This window comes from Hippocampus bargibanti, linkage group LG14, assembly GCF_051943395.1.
Source record: "Hippocampus bargibanti isolate YZ-2025 linkage group LG14, ASM5194339v1, whole genome shotgun sequence".
Taxonomy (NCBI): domain Eukaryota; kingdom Metazoa; phylum Chordata; class Actinopteri; order Syngnathiformes; family Syngnathidae; genus Hippocampus; species Hippocampus bargibanti.
The window spans coordinates 11844327-11869001 of NC_142747.1; the positions used below are offsets into that span (position 1 = coordinate 11844327).

Consider the following 24675-nt stretch of genomic DNA (forward strand, 5'->3'; position numbering starts at 1 on the left):
GAGCCAATGGCTGAGAAGTGAAGGCGTGGTCGAATTGTTACGACATTTGCTGCCGGGGAAACGGGACACTTCAGTGCGAAATTGTACCGGCATCGAAAAACTCCCGCCATTTCGACAAGGAACCAACCTCTTGGAAAGATTATTTGAAACAGTTTATGGGATTTTTTTTCTTTTCTCTCTTCGAACGATAAGAAGAAAAAAAGACCAGAGACCACGTCGACTTCTTTCAGTCGAGTAACGAGTGAATTGTTCTTGGCGCCAGAACACCCGCTGCTTCGGACTGTAAACTCTGGCCGCGAATTGGACTAGGGGCTTAGATTGTCTCCTGACGGCTCAACCGGCAAGGGAAAACTTCGCAAAATACTTCGAGACAAGGATAAAAACTATCTGTGTATTTTTGCAAACTTGCTCGGAATAACTATGGCGTCACTGCTAAAGCAGAGAAGAGGACTGCGATGAGGAGGCGAGGACGACACACTGTTTTGTTTTGCAACGGACGAGCAACCGGGGCCGCTGTCTAGCCGGCTAGCTGCTACACGTTGATTTCTTCAGGCCTATCAGTGAAAACGTGATACATGCTATCTGGCGGGAGAGAGGAAAAGATCAAATTTTACATCCGAGTGTTAAAGTGATTATTTAGTTCCACAATAACCATTTGATTTACAATGGCGCCTCTTTTGGGCCGGAAACCGTACCCATTAGCGAAGCCGCTAGCCGAGCCGCTGGGCCCAGGAGAGGAGGTCTACATCGTCGAGCACACCAAGGAGGCCTTCAGGAACAAAGAGTATCCTTTAAACGTGATGCTGGTACTCATCGGAGACATACATCAAGAGCTATTTGCTCATCTGGTCCCTTCATGGTGTATTCTACACCACACATTCCGTGTGCAAATGCGCAGGTCTGTGTATAGCGTTCATTTGTTCCGTACTGACATTTACACTTTAGCGTTTCCTCGTGGAGTGTTAAATCTCATTGGAAAGCTTAGCCTAAACATGCATGTGCTACAAACAACACATTCCTAACCCTTGGCGTTCAATTGATTAATCTATTCATATAATTGGCAAGTCATTTTGGCAAATGTCCACTTTTATTATTAGCTTATGCGAATTTACTGTCGACCATCACCGCGAGCCAGGTATGCTAATCCAATGCTAATGTTGGTGTTATGTCACTGTTAATGTCTGTCGATGCGAAGTCTTAAGTGTAATTTTGCAACCGTGAATTGTCACGAGAGGCGTGTTAATGGCCGGAGTTTTTTTTACACCGAGCCCCCTGTGATGGTCTACACACCTGCAGTTGGATAAGCTACAGATGTGCTTCTTCTCCTTTCGGCTTTTCCCTTCAAGATGTCGCGACAGTGATTCAGTGTCCTCCATCTTCAGAAGTTTGTTTCCAATGTTTGTTTTGGCCAAGCTTTTCCGTCGGATGCCCTTCCGGACAAAACCCTCTGTATTTATCCGGGCTTGGGACCGGCACAAGAAGACTTGTGTCTCTTTGTGCCTGCAGAACAAGCAAGTCGCTCAGTAAAAGGCTCCCAAACACAAAATGGTCATCGGCACAGCAACATTCAAAAAAACAAAAACTACTCATCATTTGATGACAATGCCCTGATCTTACCGTGAAATTGGGCTAATAAAGGCTAATCCAAATCAAATAACTATAAAAAAAGAAATAAATAACTTTTTAATTAGGTTTTTTTATTATTATTTTGACTTCAAGATGGCTCAACGAGTGGCTGCCTTTACAGCAGCTCCTGTAGTTTATTTTTCTACTATTTTCCTTTCTTCTTCCTTCTTCATAACTTCGCAGTTGTGAAATGTAAAATTCTCCAAAGATGAGACTAATTAAGGCAAATGTAATTGAACCTAATATAATGTGGATGTATGTGGAAGTGTCACGGCTTTGAATTAAAGTGGATTTATGTGGGACAGGAGATGTCCCACATAAATCTGTCTTCTCGTCAATGCATGCTATAGCTTCATGTTTGGTTTCAACATTTAGCTTGTAGTAGATGTGCACATCCCACCATGACGTCCGTGATCAATTTTGGATTTTCGTCTCCACTTTTCAGAATTATAGGCCCTTTGTTTATAAAATCAAACGTACATCAATGTGATTATCGAGTTCATTGTTTCTTTGTTGTTACATTGGTTGTGAACACACTCATCCGAGATGGCTCGTATATACAAAAGTTGTTCTTGACAAGATATCAATAGTGAATATGAGGCCCGCTTGAAGAGGTATGAAGAGCGCATCTGGACTTGCAAAAGTACTGGAAGCATTCAGCTGACACACAAAGAAGCATGGGAGGAGGAACAGGAAGTCACAGAATTGTAAGTATCGATTCTCAAACGTTTGTTTCAAAGTTACTTTGACAATCTTCTGAATTGTACTGATATGCCTCTGACCCATACAAATTGCTGCAGCCGATGTCATGATGACATTAAACTTGGATACAGTGTTTCAGTTATTATCATACAAATTCCAGTTATTGCTATTTGTAAAATTAATTTTGTGACGGTCTGACAAGTGTGAAAACAAAGCCATACAGTGAGACCAGTGAAGGTCATGATCTTTCAGCTGTGCTGTGATTGGATAAAGTCGGTGTGTCACCTCTTTCTATTTTGAGGTTTGTGCGTGTCATTGATTGGATTAGATTGGATTGGATTGGATTTGCCTTTATTAGTCTCGCAGTGAAGAAATTTACATTTCACAGCAGCAAAATGATGAAAGGAATGAAAGTAGAAAAACAAAATATATGAGCTGTTTGAAAGGTAGCCATTCTCGCGGCGCCGTCTTGAAGTCAAAAGAACAAAAAAATGAATAACAAATAATATGACAACACAAAGACACAGATAGTCATACTAACTGCTCTCGTCCTAGAAAAACGAACTTATTGGAATCAGCAACACAGATACAGACAAAATTTACATGATTAACAATGTGGAGTGGAGCTATTCGACAAAAACTGCATGTGCAGTAATGAGACACCATGACAAAGAAAAGAGCGATTAGATGACCCTTTATTTGTCTGACAGCGGAAAATTTGACATTTTACAGCAGTAAAAACAAAATACAGGGCCTGCTGTAAATGCAGCTAATGTCGCGGCGCCACCTTGAAGTCACAAACAAAATAACAAGTAATGTGACACAACACAAAAGATACGGTCTTCAATCTTTAACACGCTCGTTGTTGCATATAGCAGTTCTAGATAAAAGGGAGAGGATCAAATCCTCCTTTCATCAGTGGAGCTGGGACATCATGGTGAAATGTGCAGGTCTCCTACATGCTAGGTTTTGAATGCAAACACGAAGCTATAGCATCCATTGACGAAAAGAGATGGTCTCACATCTCCTGTCCCGTGTAAATCTGCTTCAATTCCAAGCCGCGACAGTTCCACATACCCATCGGCAGTCTGTGCTGACACTCATTTCTTCTCATCGCGGGCTCCTCGAGTCATGCATCCATCCAGCCACAGACTGTCCAACAACATCGACCTTGTGCTGTGAGAATTCTGCCCATGACAGGTGCAAAAAAAAAAAAATCACAATCGCCCCAGAGCTGTCTAGCGATGACAGTCAAATGGCCCCAACATTCAACATTCCTCCCAATCCAAAACAATGCTGGCATATTCGTGCTGCACAGAGAGTGCGACTGCTCAGCAGTCTCCTCGATGAATGTTGTGGCCAAAAATGCTGAAAAATAACCAACATCCACATGACGCACAACAACACAAAGTAACAAAAGAAAACACAAAGAGAACACACAAAAAAAATAGCAAGGCTCGTGGGAGCACTTTCCGACGGCTGCCTACTCGAGCGCCATGTTGGACTTCTATACAGAGATGTAATAAATTTCTCCACACTAGAAGCTGTATTTAAAATAACACTTAGTGATACTTCTGCTCCCAAGTGCCTGCTATTGAGAAACAGATTTTCACGCTTAATCGATGTTGCAAATAAATAATGTGCATTTATATAAAAGCCGGCCAGGGTAATTTGAGGTTGTATGAAACTGACGTCACAGGCTTTGACTCATTTACAAGCCTTTTATTTACATTGTGTGTTTGCATACATATGACATAGATGGTCTCCATATTGTACACTGACACTGTGTGACCTTGGGTTACAGTGGAAATGACTTTATTTGCTTTGTTACAAGCCGACTTGGTGGCAATATTATGTGTAGGCTGTTACGGTTCGTTTTTTCCACACTGTTCTTCTCATCCTACGACTGTAAAGTGTCGTTGATAGTTTTGAAAGGTGCTTATAAATAAATTTATTATTATTATTATTATTATTATTATTATTATTATTATTACTACTGTTACATTGAATACTGTCCACGTGTTCGAAAAGAGATTTTGCAACCCCTGCAGGCCAAATTCAGGATTGAATGGATGGTTGGGGGAGGGACTTGTCGTACATTGTGATAGCAACCACAGAAATGGATTAATGGCGTCTATGAAAATACTTCATTAAATTATATTTTTTCAGAGCCATATTTCTCAACTTTAATTTGACATAATTGTACTAGTTCTATGATGCAATCTGGGTGAGTTGTACATATATTTGTTTTGTTTGTTTCTCACTACAAAATCTTTTGTATCTGTGCAGGCTTCTGGAAGAATATCCTCGGTGGTTTGAGAAGCCCATACTGGAGATGGTTCACCACAACACGGTGTCTCTGGACAAGCTAGTTGAAATGGCCTGGGTAGAAATCCTCACAAAGTATGCTGTTGGCGAAGAGTGTGACTTTACAGTGAGTTTAATCTGCAGTTATTTATTGTCCATTTTGTAAACTAATTCATCTCAAGTGTCTTTCTTTAATCTGCATAATTCATTCATCAGAAATGTGATGCTTGCTAAAATATTCTCAAACATAATTTAATGTAGGTGAGCCAAGACAAAAGTTTACGAGCGAAGGTGGCAAAGATTCATCCCCTTGAACACCCTGAGGGGGAAGCTGGAGAGAAGAAGCTTGAAGGTGCCTGTGATTCTCCTTCCAGTGACAAAGAGAATACCAGTCAAGAGAACCAGAGGAAGGAACCAAGCCATAGAGAAGAGGAGAGTAGGAGAGAGACACTCTGTAAGTTTAAACAAAAATTTCTTTTACTCCCCTTTCAAACCACCAAGAAGCGATTTTCATAAAACAACTAAATCCTTCATTAAACCGGTTTGGTGGGGTGAGGTTCAATTTGGATTGTTCATACAAAAGCCTGCTTAGGCAACATAGGATTAGTAATACTGATGAGGTGATACCGGTCAAAGTGGGGCAATCAGGCCAGCCGTTAGTCAGAACAATAGGGACTATCAGTGGGGCTGCAGGGAGTAGCCCTCTGCTCCCCCCAACCTGAGAGCAGGGACCTATCATAACAGAGTCCGGCACCGCCATGTCTGGACAGTAGGGATATATATATATACACACACACACACACACACACACACACACACACACACACACACACACACACACACACACACACACACACACACACACACACACAGTAAAGTCTCGTTATATCGATATCGGATATATCGATAGTCCCGGTTATATCGATACTATTTCTATGCACGCACGGAGAAAATTACATGCAAACAGGGTCGGATATATCGATAGTCCCGGTTATATCGATATTTTTTCGGACTCCCTTGAATATCGATATAACGAGACTTTACTGTGTGTGTGTATATATATATATATATATATATATAGAGAGAGAGAGAGAGAGAGAGAGAGAGAGAGAGAGAGAGAGAGAGAGAGAGAGAGAGAGAGAGAGAGAGAGAGAGAGAGAGAGAGAGAGAGAGAGAGAGAGAGAGAGAGAGAGAGAGAGAGAGAGAGAGAGAGAGAGAGAGTGAGAGTGAGTGAGTGAGTGAGTGAGTGAGTGAGTGAGTGAGTGAGTGAGTGAGTGAGTGAGTGAGAGAGAGAGAGTGAGAGAGTGAGAGAGTGAGAGAGAGAGAGAGTGAGAGAGAGAGAGAGAGCCTAAACTACCAGTAAGACTTTAGTTTGCTGACGAAGTTTCTTTGATAAGAAGCGAAACGTCCGATACCTTCAAAGAAGTACAGATGACGGCTGAAGAAACCTTTTCATCGACGGACCACTCCTGTACGACTGAGAGCTTACACAGACGTAGGCTTCTTTGGTTTCAAAAGTTGGCAGGGATGCATTATTTAATGCTGAAGTGTTGGTGACGTTAGATTCTTCTTTTTCAGGTGAGCGAGCACGGCGTTCACCAAGAAAACTCCCCACTGCTATGAAGGAAGAAAAGAAGAAGTGGGTAATTCCTAAATTCCTTCCTCATAAATATGACGTCAAGCTCGTCAGTGAGGACAAGGTTTGTATGTAAACACACACACAACCAAAATTATGTTTGCTTTTGTGTAAAGGGGGGGAAGGAGTATGTAATGATTATCAACTTTATTTCATCTTTGAAATGTTTTGTTGCACACTAAAATAAATCTTTCTGACCGGTGCCACAGGTAATTAGTGATGTGCCAGCGGAAAGTCTTTACAGAACAGAGCGCCCACCAACCAAAGAGATCATCCGTTACTTCATCAGACACTATGCACAGAGGCTCGGCATGGGGGAGAGTGCACCCTGGGTGGTTGAAGATGAATTAGTGAAAAAGTTTAATCTGCCTAGTAAATTCAGTGACTTTCTTCTCGACCCACACAAGGTACATTTCTGGTATTTTTTTCTAGATAAGGTTATGAATGACATAAACTCACACTTTTGTTTGGCCAAAGTTTTTAGCTGAGAATCCTTCCGCCAAGCGCAAGAGTTTGACTTCTCGTGAAGGTAAACCCAAAAAGAGGCCGAAGACACCTGGCACACCAGGAGAGCACTCGGGAAATGAAAAAGGGGAAAAGAAAGACAAAAGCAAGAAAGATGGTCTCGTCAAGGCCCTTAGTCCAACCATCTGGGGTCATGTGCAGGTAGGATCAATTTTTGTCAAATATTGACACAGGATGATCCCGTAGTTGTGAAGTGTTCCTTTTTACAATGTTTCATTGTCTTCTCCCCCCACAGAAAATAAAGATGAATGGTTCTCCGTTAAAACTAAAGAACTCTGGCTTACCCAAGAAAAGTCTTTCCAGTCCAAAATCTATTAAAAAATCTGGAGACAAGAAGGATGGAAAGAAACCTGTAAAGGGCGGTGATAAGAATATTCTCAAAGCTTCTCCAAAAGATGCAAAAGCAGGGGCCAAGACACCCAAGATGAAGCAGATGACCCTGCTTCATCTAGCTAAAAGCACTGCTGCTGGCAGCCCCAAAAAACGCGCCCGTAGTAGTAGCATTGGCTCTCCCAAACTCGGAAAGCCATTACATCCTATGGCTCTCCACCTTCTTCGCTACTATAAGGAGAACAAGGGAAAAGAGGACAAAAAGAGTGTTCTGTCGTCCCTCATCTCAAAGGCTGCAAAGGCCCTGTCACCGGATGACCGTGGCAGACTACCCGATGAGTTGAAAGAGCTGGTTGAGAAACGTTGGGAGAGATTGGAGCAAAAGAGACGTTGGGCAGCCATGAGCGAAGAGGAAAAGCAAGAAGAGATAAAAAAAAGACGCAACAATCTGAAGGAGAAACTTCGGGAAAGAGCCAAGGAACGTCGCGAGAAGGAGATGCTACTCCGTCTTGAACAGTCGCGTAGATACGAGGACCAGGAAATAATAGGTGGCAAGACACTGCCGACATTTAAGCTTGTTGATATGCCCGAGGGGCTGCCGAACACCCTTTTTGGGGATGTTGCCATGGTTGTGGAATTCCTTCATTGCTATGCCGGCCTGCTGATGCCAGATGATAAGTACCCCATCACATCTGCAGCTCTGATGGAATCGCTGGTTGGACAACGCTCTGGTTTCCATTACCTGAACCGTGTGCTGGTGGTGCTGCTTCAGACGTTGCTACAAGACGAGCTCGCGGAAGGCTACAGTGAGCTTGATATCCCTTTATCTGAGATACCCCTCACCTTGCACTCTGTATCAGAGCTGGCGAGGCTGTGTTTGCGTCCTTTTGATGCACAAGGTGAAGAGAGCGGTCAGGGGTCTGTGGATATGTGCAAAAGTGGCTTTGATGATGTTGTAACTAGCGAGTTTCTCGAGAAGCTTGAAACTGTAGAGGTCTTTGAGCTTGACCCAGAAGAAAAAGTCAGCCTGCTGGTATCGCTGTGCCACCGTATTCTCATGACATACTCGGTGGAAGACCATGTTGATGGCATGCAGCAACGGACCGCTGAACTGTGGAAAGAGCGTGTGGCGATGCTGAAAGAGGTCAATCGCAAAAAGGCTGAGAAGAAGAAGCAAAAAGAGGTCGAGGGCAAAGGTAAATTGGACTTATCAAAGAACAATTATTTAAAAAATGCATCTTGTGATCTTTATTCTGCATTTGGTAAAACATCGCTTTTGCAACGTGTCTTTTTTCATGGCTCAAGATGAGAAGAAAAAAAAGGATGATCCAAAGAAGGAGCTCAAGAAAGAAGTCAAAGTAGAGCTGGTGGACATGATCAGCTCAGTCAAAAGCAGGCAGCTAATGAGCATGCAGGCCAAGAGAGAAAGAGAGGAGATGGACAAACAGAACAAAGGTGATCCCTGTTTCTCTTCAAATCAAGTCAAGTTGTCAGTTGCAATTGGATTTGGGGACTAATTTGTTTCCAAATTATCATCCCCAAGAACGCATGGAAGAGGCAGCCGAAGAAGAGAGACTCCGCAGACAAAGAGCGACTGCCGAAAAGAACTTTCAGGACGGTATAACAAAGGCCAAACTGGTCCTGCGTAGAACTCCACTGGGTACAGACAGAAATCATAACAGGTCAGTGAAATTATTTTAACCATTAAATAAGGGGGAGTCAATTAACGCTAACAAAAATACTAATTCATGACCATTTGTCCAGATATTGGTTTTTCTCTGACGTGGTTCCTGGACTGTACATTGAGAAAGGCTGGGTGCATGACAGCATTGACTACAGCTTCACACCTCCTCCTGAGGAAATAACAACTGAGCCAGATATGGACGATGAAGATGACGGTGAGGCTGCTGTGACTTGTACTTCTTTTCCTTTTGGCTTTTCGCTTTAGGGGTCGCCACAGCGATTCAGTGTCCTCCATCTTCAGAAGTTTGTTTTGGCCAAGCTTGTACGTCAGATGCCCTTCTTGACACAACATTCTGTATTTCTCCGGGCTTGGGACCGGCACAACAGAACACTGGCTTGTGTCCCTTTGTGGCTACAGAAAAAGCAAGGAATAAAATATATATCCATAACCATGTGCAAGTATCGTATGACTAGTCGTGTTATTTTTCCACAGAAAATAGCGTATCTTTTTCCTCACTGTAAGGCTCACCTAAAATCCTTAATTATTTTCAAAAGCTGACCTTAGTATCCAGTGCACCTTATAATGTATATGGAAAAGGTTTTAAAATATTTGATTTGTTGAAGGTACGCCTTATAATGCGGTGCACCTTATAGTCCGGAATATACGGTAAGCAAAATATTGATGTTTTGAATGTGTTTATTTTTTATTATATGTCTTTGTAGAGGCTGATGATAGTGGAAGCATCGATGGCGCTAAAAACGTCGAGGCCCAGCTGGGGGCACCAACAGACGTCTGTATAGAAACTACAACCCCGAAGCAGGGACAGAATCTCTGGTACGTGTTTTACAATCACATTTTCCTTTGCATACTGGTCAGAGAATTTCTACGGTATTATTACGATCATATCGGCTTTCTAATCGACGCATTTTGTCAGGTTCATATGTGACAGTCTTACTGATCTGGAGGAGTTGGTGGACAGTCTTCATCCTCACGGAGTTCGAGAAAGTGAGCTGAAGACAAAGATAGAAAGCAGGTGAATGAATGCATGCTCAAGACATAATAAATGGTTTGTTTACACAAGCACACGTGTAAAGTGCCGTCAGATTACTTTTCAAAGGCAATCAATATAAATGACTACACACTGCAGAAAAAAAATCAGTAAATTAGTCCTACACTTTTTTTTGGTCTTCAGCATTTTTTTATTTAATTAAAAAAAAATCCAAATACCTGATTTTTCAATACTTTTTAGTATGATATTCAAATACTAAATATTTGATCGCTTCAGACCTAATTTACATCCAAATCCCATTTCTAATTGCCTTGTCCCATTATTTTCACTTACATTTACAATGTGACTCACAAGGAAGAGCAATTGAAATAATTTTGTTTCTAATGTCCTTCCGTAGGTATCAGGACATCATACACTCCATCAATTTGACCCAAAAGGACAAAGTGGGCCCTGAAGTCCCCGATGAGGACACAGAGCTGCTGAAATTTTTGCGCAGTGATATTCAGGAGATAGCCTCACGCCTCCTGAAGGGTGGCTTGGGATACTTTGATGATGAAAAGGACATAGAGGATCAGGTGAGAACACTATATATGGTCAAGTGTTTGTTTGGTCACAACTAAAGATGTGTAGTCAGCAAATTTGTTGTAAATTTGCTGATATTTATCTATGTGTATGTTTGTTGTTTACAGCTTGAAAAAATGGACAACTTGAAAGATTTAGGAGAATCCATCATTACCATTCAAGCCTGTGTGATCAAGAAGTTTTTGCAAGGATTCATGGCCCCCAAGCAGAAAAAGAAGAAAAAGCAAGGCGGGGAAGAAACCAAAGCTGAAGAGATGGATGAAGAAAAGAAACTAGCTGAGGAGGCGAAGGTAAGAGAAAGAAAAATGTTGAGTTTTGATCACAACAATCACCCTAGCCAAATTCATTTTCTTGAACTTTTTTTAAAAGCTGTGCGACTATATTAAGACCTAACGTCAACCGTGAGTGCATTCAGAGTTGGGGATTCCAACCTGTGAATGCATGGAATGTGATGAGGGCCAATCCACTTCGAGTGTCTCATGCGTATTAGGCAATTTCAAGGCCCGAAGCCCCCCGATATCTTGTGTTGTCATGTGAATTGACTATGTATTTTTCGGTATGGTCTGACCATGATATACAGTAAAGTCTCGTTATATCGATATCGGATATATCGATAGTCCGGGTTATATCGATACTATTTCTATGCACGCACGGAGAAAATTACATGCAAACAGGGTCGGATATATCGATAGTCCCGGTTATATCAATATTTTTTCGGACTCCCTTGAATATCGATATAACGAGACTTTACTGTATTCCAAAACCATTCCCTCAGGTGGCAACAGCACTCGAGAAGTGGAGGACAGCTATCCGCGAGGCCCAAACCTTCTCCCGCATACATGTGCTGCTGGGGATGTTGGATGCCTGCATCAAGTGGGACATGTCTGCCGAGAATGCCCGTTGCAAAGTTTGTCGGAAAAAAGGTAAAATGTCTACTATAAATCGAAACAGATTAGTATAAAATACTGAAAAATTCTGGTTATCAGCAATGCAGCATATAACATTACAGAACTGCAAGCAAATCTTCAAAGATAAGATAAGAAAACCTTTGTTTGTCTCATAATGGAGAAATTCCCGATTCACAGCCGCAACGTTATGAAAGGAAGGACGACAACAACATATAGTCACTGCTCTACAGCCAGCCACTCTGCGCTATTTTGAAATCAAAATAATACAACACAACACATAAGACACAGTCAGTTATTCAACCGTAACAACTTTTCTGCATTCTCTTTGTTGTATGAAACATTTCCAGATGAAAGAGGAGAGGATCAAAGTGTCCTTTCATCCGCAGATCAGGGCCGTCATGCTGAAAATGTGCACACATCTTAGCGGTCGTATTTAATAAAATAAACTTTGAATCCTTCTCAGGCGATGACGAGAAACTTATCCTGTGTGACGAATGCAACAAGGCTTTCCATCTTTTCTGCCTGAGACCGGTCCTGCACCGGATTCCCGAAGGCGAGTGGATGTGCACGGCCTGTCAGCCTGCAGTGGCCAGACGAGGCACACGCTCAAGGTGAGTGTTGAGCGGTGGTATTTCGCACTTGACTTATTTCAAAGCACTGCCGCTTACTCAAATGTTGCTGTGGAATTCTCTGGAATAAATTTGTCTTCAATAGAAACTACAAACAAGACAGCGATGAAGAAGATGAGGAGGAGTCTGAAGAGCAAGACTCAGACGAGGACGAAGATGATGATGAAGAAGAATCAGAACACAAGGCCACGGGCCACAGCTGTGAGTATGGCAGAGACACTTTATCTTGGCTTTGTTGCCAAAAAAATGCAGGGATGGACTTTCAATTGAAATAGTTTCAACCTAATTCAGTCCTGTTTATTATGGATGATGCTAAGAAGTGCATTAAGAGCCACCTTAAATTCAAACAGCTTTGTCCATCCCACAAAATTGTTTTGTAAGATATATATTCATTATTTTTTGTGGTGAGAAACATATTGTCTCCTTGTTGTTTCTTTTGGGTGTCGCGCTATATTTTTCATCCTTATTCAATAAGCGAGTTGGATTGCAAGAAAATACAGCATGTGTGCATTTGGCGATTTTGTGCATCATTTCCAAATACTGGACAAAGACTTTATTGCCTCTAATTTTGGCTTGACAGTGAGGCCAAGAAAGAAGAGTAAACAGTCTTCAGCCCGGCCGAAATCTAAACCTAAAAAGAAGTTGTCCTCAACTAGCCAGAGCAGCAAGCACAAAAATGTCCTCAGCAGCCCCGCAGACATCGATGAACTGGTAAGAAAGCAGATCAATCCTATTACTCGCTCTCAACTGTAATGTAGTGTTTCACGATGCTGCACACAGTGAAAATATTCATCTGCTATTTGTGTGATGTTCTGCATTTCATTTGTAAAGGTGCGCCAGAGCACCCAGTCAGGAATGCGCAGACAAGCACTAGAACTGGAGAAATGTGAGGAAATCCTTAAAAAACTGACTAAGTTTCGATACAGCTGGCCCTTTAGGTGAGTGGACATTGTCACCGGTGTATAAATGGTTATTCTCTGAAATAATTTGGGTGTGGTTTTTAGCCCGTTGCTGATCTTGAATGCTCTTCTTCCCCCCAGGGAACCTGTGTCTATTGACGAAGCGGAGGACTATTTAGATGTCATTTCGCAACCCATGGATTTCCAAACCATGCAGAGCAAGTTTGGCCAAGGCTCGTATCGCAACGGCCACGCCTTTGTGGAAGACATGAAGCTGATCTTCTCCAATGCGGAGGAGTACAATGAGCAGGGAAGCACTGTGCTCTCCTGCATGACTAAGACAGAGACAGCCTTTATGGAGCTGCTCCAGAAGCTGCTACCGGGCTTCAGTTACCTCCGACGACGCTCACGCAAGCGTGTCAGTTATGCTCATGTATCGTCGGAAGAGGAAGATGAAGGGCAGGAGGAGGAGGAGGAGGAAGAAGACAAGGAAGAGGACAATCGGCCACTGCCGCAAAAATTGATTAAAAATAGCAAGTCAAATGCCAAGAGAAGCAGAAACAGTCAGGAAATACAGGGTGAGCATGAGGAAGAGGAGGACACTGGCAGGAGGACAAGTAAGAGGACCGCTTCCAAACCGGATTGTGACAGTGAGCGAGACACTCGGAGAACTCATCTGCAAAGAGGCCGGTCAGAGGCCGAAGGGACAGGCCAGCAGCGACATTCCAAGAGACTGAAACACTCATGAAGCCCAGGGTGCTTTTGATTTTTTTTTTTTTCCATCCTTTTAGAATTAGTTCCCGATCAATTGATCAGACTCCTTTCGTCCACCAACCTCACAAATAACTGATTTGTTTTTATTTTTTCTCAAAAAGGATTTCTATTTTTGACATGCATTATGTGGAGGGGTAATTTCCCCATTGAAAAACAATGACAGTTCGAGAGGTCCTCAGTGTTTTGTTTTGTTTTTAATAAACACATTTCTCTCAAATACTGCTGGGACGGAATCAGCCCGACTTATTGTGCATTGAATAAAAGCACAACCCCATTTCCCTTTTTTCATGGGAATTTTGAAAATGTTCCAGTGTCACAGCAGCGGACTGTTGGGGGAGAGAGTTGGCCTTTCTCTTCCTCATCTTGGTCATTGAATTTCGGACTTTTTCGGACATCTTTTTTCAATTTGTGTTCTACAGTGGCCTGCCACTTTAAACAAAAACGGTATCTCAAGGTTCTGTCACGTGCACTACTTTGTGTAAAATGTACCAAAAAAACAGCAGCCGCAGGACCATTTTGCTCCAGTAATGTGCATAAACATTTGTAAAATGACAAATATGTTTCTCAATATGGGTATTTTTGAAGAGTTCATATTTTTTGCACATTTAATTAGTGTTTTGTAAATCACATCTGCATAAATGATTAATCAGGACTCTCCTGCTTGTGCAGAGAACGTGTTTAGTATTATAGATTTTTTTACTCATCTGTCCTGGCAGAAATGGCACATTTAATCATGCGCTTTTTTAAAGGACACTTCAACGTGTATTTGTAATCACAAAGCAAGTACTGTACTCAGTGTAGTTCTCTCACTGAGTCTCTAGGTGGCACTCTTCGATTTTTGTCAGATTCTTTCACTGCGCTTTGCAAACATGTGCAGCAACTCTCTTGTCATACAGGGAAGGAAACATGTCTGATACGTGACTTGAATATTTTCCTGCGTAGACGACCAGTCAAGATGTTGGCCGTCCGTTCTTCCTGTGACTATCCTGTGATGTGTTTCCTTTGTCGTGGTCTTTTCTCATGCCTTAATGTGTCTACTTTATTCCACTTTTACAACCAGTGAGTGACATTTCAGAGCTTTTCTCAAAAGGACCCCTGACTGTCTTACACATCCCTTTTATATGTATATTTATAGTCTAGTCAAGGGTAAGGAGTACTTGCGTGTAAAGGTTTCCAATAAAGGCTATTTGCAAGACTGGAGTTAAAATTATTTTCTTTCTGTGCCATTCTGGTTTTAATTTTAACAGAGCGTTTGTTACGTACTGCTTATAGCGGTAGTATATAAAGTGAAATTAAATATACAACTTGAGTATGACCTTATGCAAATCAGCAGTCTGCCTATGTTTACAGCTGAAGAGGCTGCAATGGAGCAAAGGCTGAAAAAAAGGATGTTCTGGAATTTTACCTCTGATAGATGGCAGGGCTTCATCTTTCTGAACGTGGATTTCAAACAATTTCCTGTCGGTGGTGAATACCAAATGGATCCAAAGCCTTCAGAACAGTGCTGATGGCTTCATTAAAACTAATTTGCTTCTGAAATGTCGTTTAATTTGGATTCTGAGAGAAATTTATGTGTACAATGCAGAATTGTTTTTGTGATGAGGATTTAGTGAGGTGTAAAACTATGTCATTTGTTCTATTTGAATGAACATTCACATTTTCCACTTCATTTCGAGGCATGAACAGCAATGAATGCATTTGTCAGGTTTCAAATGAACTCCAAATCAGAAACAGGTGCATCCACACTCCTAAAAAAACACGCTGGCTGTGCTCAGAGTGACCTTTGAACTCTGAACAAACTGACAACTGGGGAGTGTGGTTGTGGATGCGGAGGAGTGAGTTGTCCGGCAAATATTTACCTGAGGTCAAAGTCAGTCGCGGGGGAGCTTTCGGTGAGGAAGGAACAAGTGCGTGTTGACCTGACAGACGCGATGCCAAGCTTCTTATATTCTGGTCATGATAGACGCAGAAAAAAAACAAGACACCAACTGGCCGCACCAATATGACCACTTGCCCATGCTAAAGTGAAATACAAAAGCTGTAACAACGCTGTATTTTTAAAGTTTTTCGCAGTTAATGGGATCAGTACTACGTACTTGAGAGATTAAAATCAGTGAAATAGAGTTACGTGTATATAATAACGCACGTGATAAGAGGTGGTGCTGGGCACGGCTGCAAAGAGGCACAGCGAATCCACATGGCTGTAAACCATCAGAAATCAGAAAACCATTAATCGTCCCACAATGGGGAAATTTGCATGAGATATCATGCTGTCATTGGGTGACGTCAGTACTGGGAACCAATCAAGGTACAGGAGGCATTCGGCATGTTTTTATTCTGAATGTTTTTTTTCCCCCTGAAAAAAAATCTGCGATGCATCAAAACCGCGATAATAGAACCGCGAAGTAGCAAGGGATTATTGTAATACCTAATTTTGATCGAAACAGCTCTTGAACTTGAGCAAAATCGTCCTCATAAGCATAGATGTTTTGAATGCTAAATGCTAAAAAATACTACAGTCATATTTCACAGTTTTTTGTAGATTTTTTTATTATTGACTAAACAAAACACTTTCAACAATTATTAAATGTACACTAATTATTTCTGACATTTACTGATCCACTGATCAGTAAAAGCTGCCTAAAAATTAGAAGGCTTGTGTTGTCAGATAAAAGGCCTAACGTATGGAAACATTTAAAACATTCAAGGACTGGGGTTGCCTACCACTGTTGTATACTTTTAAGCGTACAATTTAACCTCAGTTTACAGACATCTCTTATCTCTGTGCTTTCTAGCATCAGACGTCACACGGCTCTTATCTGTGATGATCCAGTTCAAGTTTGGTTATTCAATTCATGGTAGTGAAAGCTTTGGTCAACACTTTGTGATCTCATTATGTGATCATGGCTGTCAGACACTTTCTGTTGTGCCAGTTTCATCATTAAACAAGGATAACCTCCCATCTCTCGATCAAAGAATCACCCAAGAGTGGTTGGAGTGGAAAAAAAAAAATCAGGGTCGCCTTTTTTTTTTGTGTATCCTGATACCTGTCCTTGGTCCAAAAACTAACACAGAGTGGAGTTCTTTTAATTGGAATGATTAGCTCTGAGCGTAAAAGTGATTTATGTTATGTCAAGGCACACTTCAGACAGAGCTCAGTCAACGGCGTGCCAAAAATAAGAAGTCACACATTCCCTTACCGACTTGAAGGTGCCCTGAAAATCATGCGTCAACTTACATGCACATGAGCACACTGAAGTGAAATGCTCCAAGTGTCTTTCTCCTTTTTTTTTGCTTTCAAGTGCAAGCTATTATTAATAAATTATTTGAAAAAAATCTTCTCCCCCAATTTTCTCCACTGATTTGCTTACTCTGGCTTTGATGATATAACCAAAATATGAGGGAAGAAAAGTGGGTGAGTGCAGAGGAGTTCAGAGGATGCCGTTTTCTCTCGGGAGTTTGCGTTTCCAGTTTCCAGCACTCGTTTGAAACAAGTCTTCTCATAGACCCGACTCCCCCAAAACAGCATATTTGCATACCAGTCATTTATCCTCTCAACCACAGGCACCAATGCTACGATGCAAACCCCTTATACGCCGTTGATATGGAATTTCTGGCCTCTCATCAAACCACGACGATTATGTGAAAGGTATTGCCGTTGACATCTTTGTCAGTCCTCCTGAAACGTGTTGATAAAATAAGCACATAAGGCAAAAAGAAACTGGAAGACGAAATCCAGTCACCCGAGAATTTCTTTGAACTCAGGGATGCGGATACGGTGGATGCGGAACAATTGGATGAGCATTATGTGGGAGAGATGAAAGGCAGTCAGACTTGCCGATGTCATAAATGGGATGAGACCCGTCATGATTCATACGAAGGCTTCATCAGCCTGCTCAGTCAAGCTCCAAGATATATCTCGCAATTCTTTGTACGGTTTAGCACAAAGTAATTAACTTTCTCCATCCGTTATGTGCTTCAGTTCCCTTTCACAACGCGTGTCTCCTCGTCTGATCAGTCTTTCCTTCTTTTCCTCTTTTTGTGTGCAATTAGGTCAGAGCAGGATGTTTGATGAATGAAGAAGGAATAATAAATAGCCTGTAGCCCGCTCCGTCTTCACCTAAAAGCGTTCAGACCTCTGACAAAAGTCAAAAGAAAAGAAAAAAAAAATATTGCACCACATTTGCATTTGTTTGTCTGACCAAAGTATGTCCTGTTTCTGCAATCAGCAGAGCTCAGAAATCAACGGGGCAGTGGATGCCTAATGTCAAGCTACACACAACACCAAAAAACGATCAACATTCAAAGCCAGTTTTTTTTACCTTATTCATATTTGCATTGTAGATTTGACACTCAGTAGTATAAGTGGCAAAGTCAAGGTCAGGGAGCCTTATGTGGCCCACCACAACATTTTTTTGTAGCTTGTGAAAGCTAATCGTCATGTTCACCTGTCTGTGTTCAACATGTCTTGCTTCAATAAATAATATCAATGTGTCATATCTAATGAAGCTCATTTTCAGAGTAATACAGTATAATACCATACATATCGATTTATATAGCGCTTTAACAACAGCTGAAGCTGTAACATGGACAACTATTATATATACAGGAAAAATGAAGCAGTCAGAAAGATAGTAGAAAGCATCAACTTGAATAATAGTAATTTGAGTAACTTGAATAATAGTTGAGCAAACTAATATCCAAGACTTGTGATTGCAGAGCTGGTCGTGGATCAATTTGATGTCAATATTTTGGTGGTATGAAACATTTACATAGGTTCACAATCATAAAGGCACTCGCAGAGACTCATATATTTGTAGTTAGATTTATTGGGATACACACCAGGTAGATTAAATTAGATTAGATGATCTTTTATTTGTCTCACAGAGGAGAAATTTACATTTCACAGAAGCAAACAAAATAAATGAGCTGCCGTAAAGGCACCACCCTCGCGGCACCATCTTGAAGTAAAAAAAAAACACACAAAAATAACAAATAATGTGACACAACAAAAGAGACAGAGACAATCATTCAATTCTACGCACTTTCTTCACTCTCCTTGTTGCATGAAGCGGTTCTAGATGAAATAGGAGAGAATCAAAGTGTCCTTTTCACCAGTGGATCGGGGACGTCATGTGAAATGTGCACGTATCCTACAAGCTAAGTTTTGAAAGCAAACATAAAGCTGTATCATCCATTGATGAAAAGAGATTGTCACACATCTTCTGTCCCACATAAATCCGCTTCAATTCCAAGCCGCGACTGTTGGATAATTTTGATTACCCCAACAGCGACAGTTCCACATATGCATCGCTGCTCTGCACTGACGCAAACTCGTGTAATGGTCAGTTTGAGTTGAACTTTAGCGATGTCGCTTTGTACAGTGTATACAGAGAAACGCACCATTCAAATGCATGTGCACAACTTAACCCCTTATTTCCATTGCGGTGTACCGGCGACATGTACATGATGACCTGCTGTTCCATCATCTCATGTTTCTTAACTCGTAAGGCGCATATGCCTTGTAAGGGGGCGTGTGCAATAAATAGATTAAAGTGTGCAATGGTCCACTAACCATTCCTTCGCCTTCAGCAGCGGGTGAGACGCTTGAGAAAAAAAAAAGCTGCAGCTGTAAGGGCTAACTTCAGTTCAGTCTTAATTTTCGGTTGAGTGAAAAAAAAGGTGTGGGTATGCGCATATATATTTACAATATAGAGCAAACGAAAGCAACAGAACAGAAAAGTGTGACACAAAATGACATAAATGTGCCGATTTAAATATTAATGTGTGTAGCTCCATAAAGGGGTCTTTGAATGGCTTGCCTCTGCCAAATTTGCAGCAGATGTGAAGGAAAGAATATCCACCCAGGTTGAGTGGCCCTTCACTGTGAAGGCAACAGGAGTCCAACTTGGGGGAAAGAGACGGATGGCAGAGAGCGACCCACCAAGTGTGGCACACACACACACACACACACACACACACACACACACACACACACACACACACACACACGCACGCACGCACGCACGCACGCACGCACGCACGCACGCACGCACGCAACACACACACACACACACACACACACACACACACACACACACACACACACACACACACACACACACACACACACAAGGCAAAATCCACTCAGGCCGGACATGGCAGCGTGCTCCTTTATTTAGTTATGTGGTGTGTTTATATTAAGTGACTTTACATACAGGATCACTCTTGCCTTCTACTTGAATCTGAGTAGTCTTCATGCCACTTTTTTTAGCTCAGGATTGACGCCATAGAGAAAGGGGTACTGGTGGTGGTGGGGGTCGTCTGGTTGCTTGTGGGAGACTGGCGCCTCTTTGCCAATTAGCATGCCCTCTCACTGAGAGCGCAGCCAGGTAACACACCATTCCATGGAGTTCGGCAGGCGTTCAAGGTGAGACTTGTCGATGCACAAAACATTCATGTCACCGTATAAAAAAGGCAGGTGTGGTTTGTTATTTTAAAGGACAACCGACGTCTTCGGACAAGTTGTGTCCATAATTTGTAAAATGGCTTCAAATGACTTCTACTGAGCGTATTTTAAAAAGATTCCACCGCATATAGCTATATTGTACATTGTAAGACTCGCGCTGAATATTTAGGAAGTCTTGTTTTGGAGTTGGTGACGAGTCCGTACGTGACGTCACTAAAGGAACGCCCCACACCGAAAAAATACACATTGTAGCAGTCCATCCATCACGTCAATGTATTTTGCTGTATTGTTTGGTCTGAAAACCTTGTGTTGCACCCAAAAGCCGCCAGAAGAGGGTGTCCAAGCTCCATATAAGGAATTTATCAGCCTGTGCAAACGGAGGTAACCACAGGAGGTCGCCATTTTGTGCCTCTTTTCTGGTGATCCGTTTCTCCCCAATGTTGCCTCAAAATGGCATGGAATAAATTCTTTAATCGATTGCAAACATGTATGCTTTCCTCTTCAGAACTATTTGAATCATATTCATAACTGGAGGTGTAACAAGAAAGCATATTCTCCGAATCTGAAGCCATTGTTTTGATTCTCCAGTAATGCAAGACGTCGTGGCGTGATGTCACGAACTGGGGGTGGGACTTTCTGAAAATGCCCAATTCGCAGCTCAATTGTTTGCAGATTTTGGACACTTTAAATCATTTTTATGGGTGTTTTGCATTTGCATAAAAATATCATACTGCGTGTTTTGGGTATTTTAGATGCTATAAAACGTTTTTCTGATGTCAGTTAAGAAACAAAAAAGTGACGTCGGTTGTCCTTTAAAGGTGCTGTTTATATTGTTTCTATGGTCATAATTGAGTATTTTAATAAACGTGTGAAAAAAATTGGCTCACACATTGTAAATCACACAGCCACTTCATGTTGAGTAAATACAGTTACAAGTCAAATTCTACTTTTCTTTTTTCTGTAGTATTCAATTTCTTACCTCATTTATTGAAAAGAAAATCGCCTTTAATTGTCAGCAGAATGCATTTTCTCAGAATTCCGTTTCCATAAGCGACTCCTGGTAATCTTTCTCAATGAGAAAATTTTGCATCACACAGAGAACCGCTGATATATTCCATGTTTTATTTATTTATTTATTTATTTATTTATTTGTTTATGTATTTATTCATTCATATATTTATAATTTATTTATTTTTTTCATTTGTTTATATATCTATCTAGCTATCTATCTGTAACTTTGCTGCTGTGTTACTTCCGGGTAGAGTGATTAGAGTAGAGTGATTCAGTGATTATTATTATCTATCAAACATGCTTTTTACACTGTATTTTTTATACTTGCACTATGTACAGTTCTTTTTATTAAAGTTTTTTGTGCAGTTGTTAATTTTAGGCTCCTGATATTTTCTTTTGTGCTTTCGATTGCAAATTTCTCCATTGTGGGACTATTAAAGGCTTTTTGATTTTGATTCTGATCCATATTTCTTTATGTTCATGTGTAAATTTATTTATATTTGCCCATATTCGAAAATGTAAATCTCTGCCCCATATATTTTTTTAATTGCTGGCAATTACATCGCCTTTGTTAAACTTGCCCACTTAAGTGCTAAAATGCCCGAGCAATGTACTGAGACCTTTTTCCACCTGTGCTTTTATTTTGGAGAGTCCACTTCCTGGGACCTTGTCTCGATTTTTATTTGATTATCAGGTTTGGCCGGAGGGTGCGCCCTCACCTGCAGCTGATTCGGCATCACCTTCTGCGTATAAGAGATCTGTTGATGTGTAAGTATGAGTGGTATCTCGACCATTTTTAGTGCACACGTTTGATATCTTTGTTCATTTGTACAGATTAAATTGTTATATTTGTCTCCCTGCCCAGGTTGTCTCCACGTTTATATATCGCCACAGATCAATTAACCCTTTACTCTACGTAACCCTCCTCACGCCCCCTCCTCTCTTCTCCCTTGCTTTTGGCTCGTCCGCCGCCATTCATTAACTTTGCACCCCACAACATTCAGAAATGTAAAATGATCGATTTTGGTCTTATACAACAATTGATTCGATTAGATTAGCCTTTATTAGTCTTGCACTATAGAAATTTACATTTAACAGCAGAAAAGTGATGAAAGAGGGAAGGAAAAGAAGAAGTAGAAAAACAAAATACTAGAGCTGTTGTCAAGGCGGCCACTCTCGCGACGACATCTTGCAGTCACAACAACAACAACAAAACAAAACAAAACAAAATAACAAATAATATGACAACACAAAGACACAATTTGAATCATAGCTTCGAGGAAGAGGAAAAATCAGAGACGAAACAAACTCCAAACAATAGATTGAAGAGTTTTACAAAATGTCGACACCAGTCTTACAGTTTTTTTGATTGCTATGAGCTTTTGAAATTTTGTGGCAACTATTGTTAACGCCTTCTTGGTTGATTAAGATTACAAACAAATGTTTTGAGATATAAATATATTCTGCACCCTCATTTTATAGTGACTTTTTATGGAATTATTGTCATTTTTTCCTTTTTTTTGTAATTCTGCATATGAATAATATATGTTTATAGCTACATTTATTTATGTGTATGTGGATTGATAAATTTTTGGTGGCTGAGACCTACTGGCTAAATACTCCTAGCCTCATTCCAGAAATATTTGTATTTGGGGATAAAAAGTATTCATAAGTTTAACAAAAAATAATTTTTCATGTGTAGTCCACAAAATTTGCAAATCTAAAAAAAAGTTGCTCTCACAATATGGGGCCCTTGTTTGGATGAGTGATTTAAAGTTTCGAAAAGAAACGTCGCCCAAGATACCATAAAACAAATTCACCATGGCTTAGCAAATGTGCAGAAATGAGTTGAAAATCACACTAGGCTTTATCGCCACATTTACTGTAACCCTGCCAATCACAACTGACAGAAGGTAGGCTTAGCTTTTATTACCTGTGTTGCTCCAAATACAAAGTACATACAGTGTCCTTTTTTTAAGTGTAGCATGATGATGGAATCCATGTGCCAGATCATAAATGTAGCCCGAACGCTTGTACCTAGAGGCAGAACATGAGCTCACCCGGGAGCTACTGCTTTCACTGTGACCACAATACACTATTTTAACACAAGGAAAATGTTATTTTGAAGGGGATACATTTTCTGCTACACATTTAGAACCATGCTGTTGTATAGTGTCGGCTAAACATGTACACTTTATATCCTAGTTTGTCAAATTATTTGACGCAATGGGTACTATTTTGATGCCAGGACTGGTGCAAAGTAAAGTCTAACTGTGCCGATGGCGTTCGTCCCATGCCTGCGCGCTATTTTGACATCATTCAAAAGTACGGTGGGAAAAGCCTTTTTATACTTGACAACTATCACGTCATGGATATGATGCAGAAAGCAAATAAACTCTGCATACTGGTAACCTTAAGGCACTCCTCGTATCTTATCTTTGGAATTCTTTTGGTCTTTTTTTTTTTTTTTAATCTGAGTCAGTTTTCTGTCATAACAACTTTCTTTCCGCAGTCCCTGCTCGGATGGAGCTCACGGAGGAGACAAATCTGGAGGAGGTTGCCTGGCGGGCATCACTTTTCGCTTTTTAATTAAAGCTGCGCACCCAAATAAATGTTACAAAGTCTCACACCCACTCATATTCGTCATGTGAAAAGAGCCCGCCAGGATATGAAATTTGCCTGAGCAAGGATAAATATAAGTGGCAGCTTTCTCTGTAAGGGAATCTACCCCGTAAGGGAATCTACTCCGTAGTCGTTTTGTCAGATTAGCCCGGGTAAGGAAAACATGAGGATCGCGCTCCGTGCGTTTCCCACTCTCTGGGCTGTTCAGCATAAACACCTAAAAGCTCTTGGCTGTCCTCGCATCCGCCTGCTTCAGCTCCATCGCCACTCTCCTCCGGGGAGTTCTAGAGTGGGGTTTGTTTTAAGTAGTGCAACCCCATAAGAGTGTTTGTTTGTGTTGTGTTTTACGCCGGGCAAGTGTTTAATTATGTTGAGTATTGCGTGGTACATGCATGCGTGTTTGCGGCGAGATGAAGGTCGCTAAATCCTTCCCTGTATTGTCCTCTGCCGCACTGTTTTTTACTTTCACTTCAAGAATACATTGGTATAGCATTTTAGGGGGAAAACATACAAATTTTATTAACTCATTTACTGCCATTCACAAATTAATTCAGGAATGAAAATATGACATAGAGCGCCATTCCCTATTGTTTTTTTCTTGTTTGGGTGTAGATAAAGCACCGGCCATGGCCTGTGGCAATGTTTTTTTTCCCAACAAGCGGGCAGCATTTCCCTTTTTTTCCATGTTAACGCTTTTTTTCCTGTTTCAGCTGTTGTCAAAGTGCTTTTAAACCAATATGTATGTATTGCATTGTATTTTGGACAGCTGCCCTCATTTCGAGCTCATATAACTCTGGATGAATATAATTTAGGAATTAACTTTTTTCTGATGAAAGGACAGTGTCTAAAGTGTCTTATGCTTCATTAAGCATTCATGTAGTCCAAAAACTAACTATTCTGTGGCTCCTGGAATTCAAGTGATAATGACAAAAACCCTGGCACAGGAGTAGACACGTTTTTTT

At 41.0% G+C, this 24675-nt stretch overlaps 1 protein-coding gene across 1 annotated transcript; it reads left to right on the forward strand.

Annotated features, from left to right (window-relative positions):
* Positions 1-43: 43 nt before the first annotated feature.
* baz1b (bromodomain adjacent to zinc finger domain, 1B) lies at positions 44-14806 on the forward strand. The gene is made up of 21 exons (XM_089014028.1): positions 44-784; positions 2217-2333; positions 4618-4762; positions 4897-5089; positions 6214-6335; positions 6481-6678; positions 6749-6937; positions 7032-8322; positions 8432-8581; positions 8670-8808; positions 8891-9024; positions 9533-9644; positions 9745-9843; positions 10217-10394; positions 10509-10691; positions 11177-11324; positions 11773-11920; positions 12024-12139; positions 12519-12649; positions 12770-12876; positions 12979-14806. Exons 1-21 carry the CDS (start codon positions 666-668, stop codon positions 13583-13585), a joined length of 4626 nt encoding a protein of 1541 aa, XP_088870154.1. The 5' UTR covers positions 44-665; the 3' UTR covers positions 13586-14806.
* The last annotated feature ends 9869 nt before the right edge of the window (positions 14807-24675 follow it).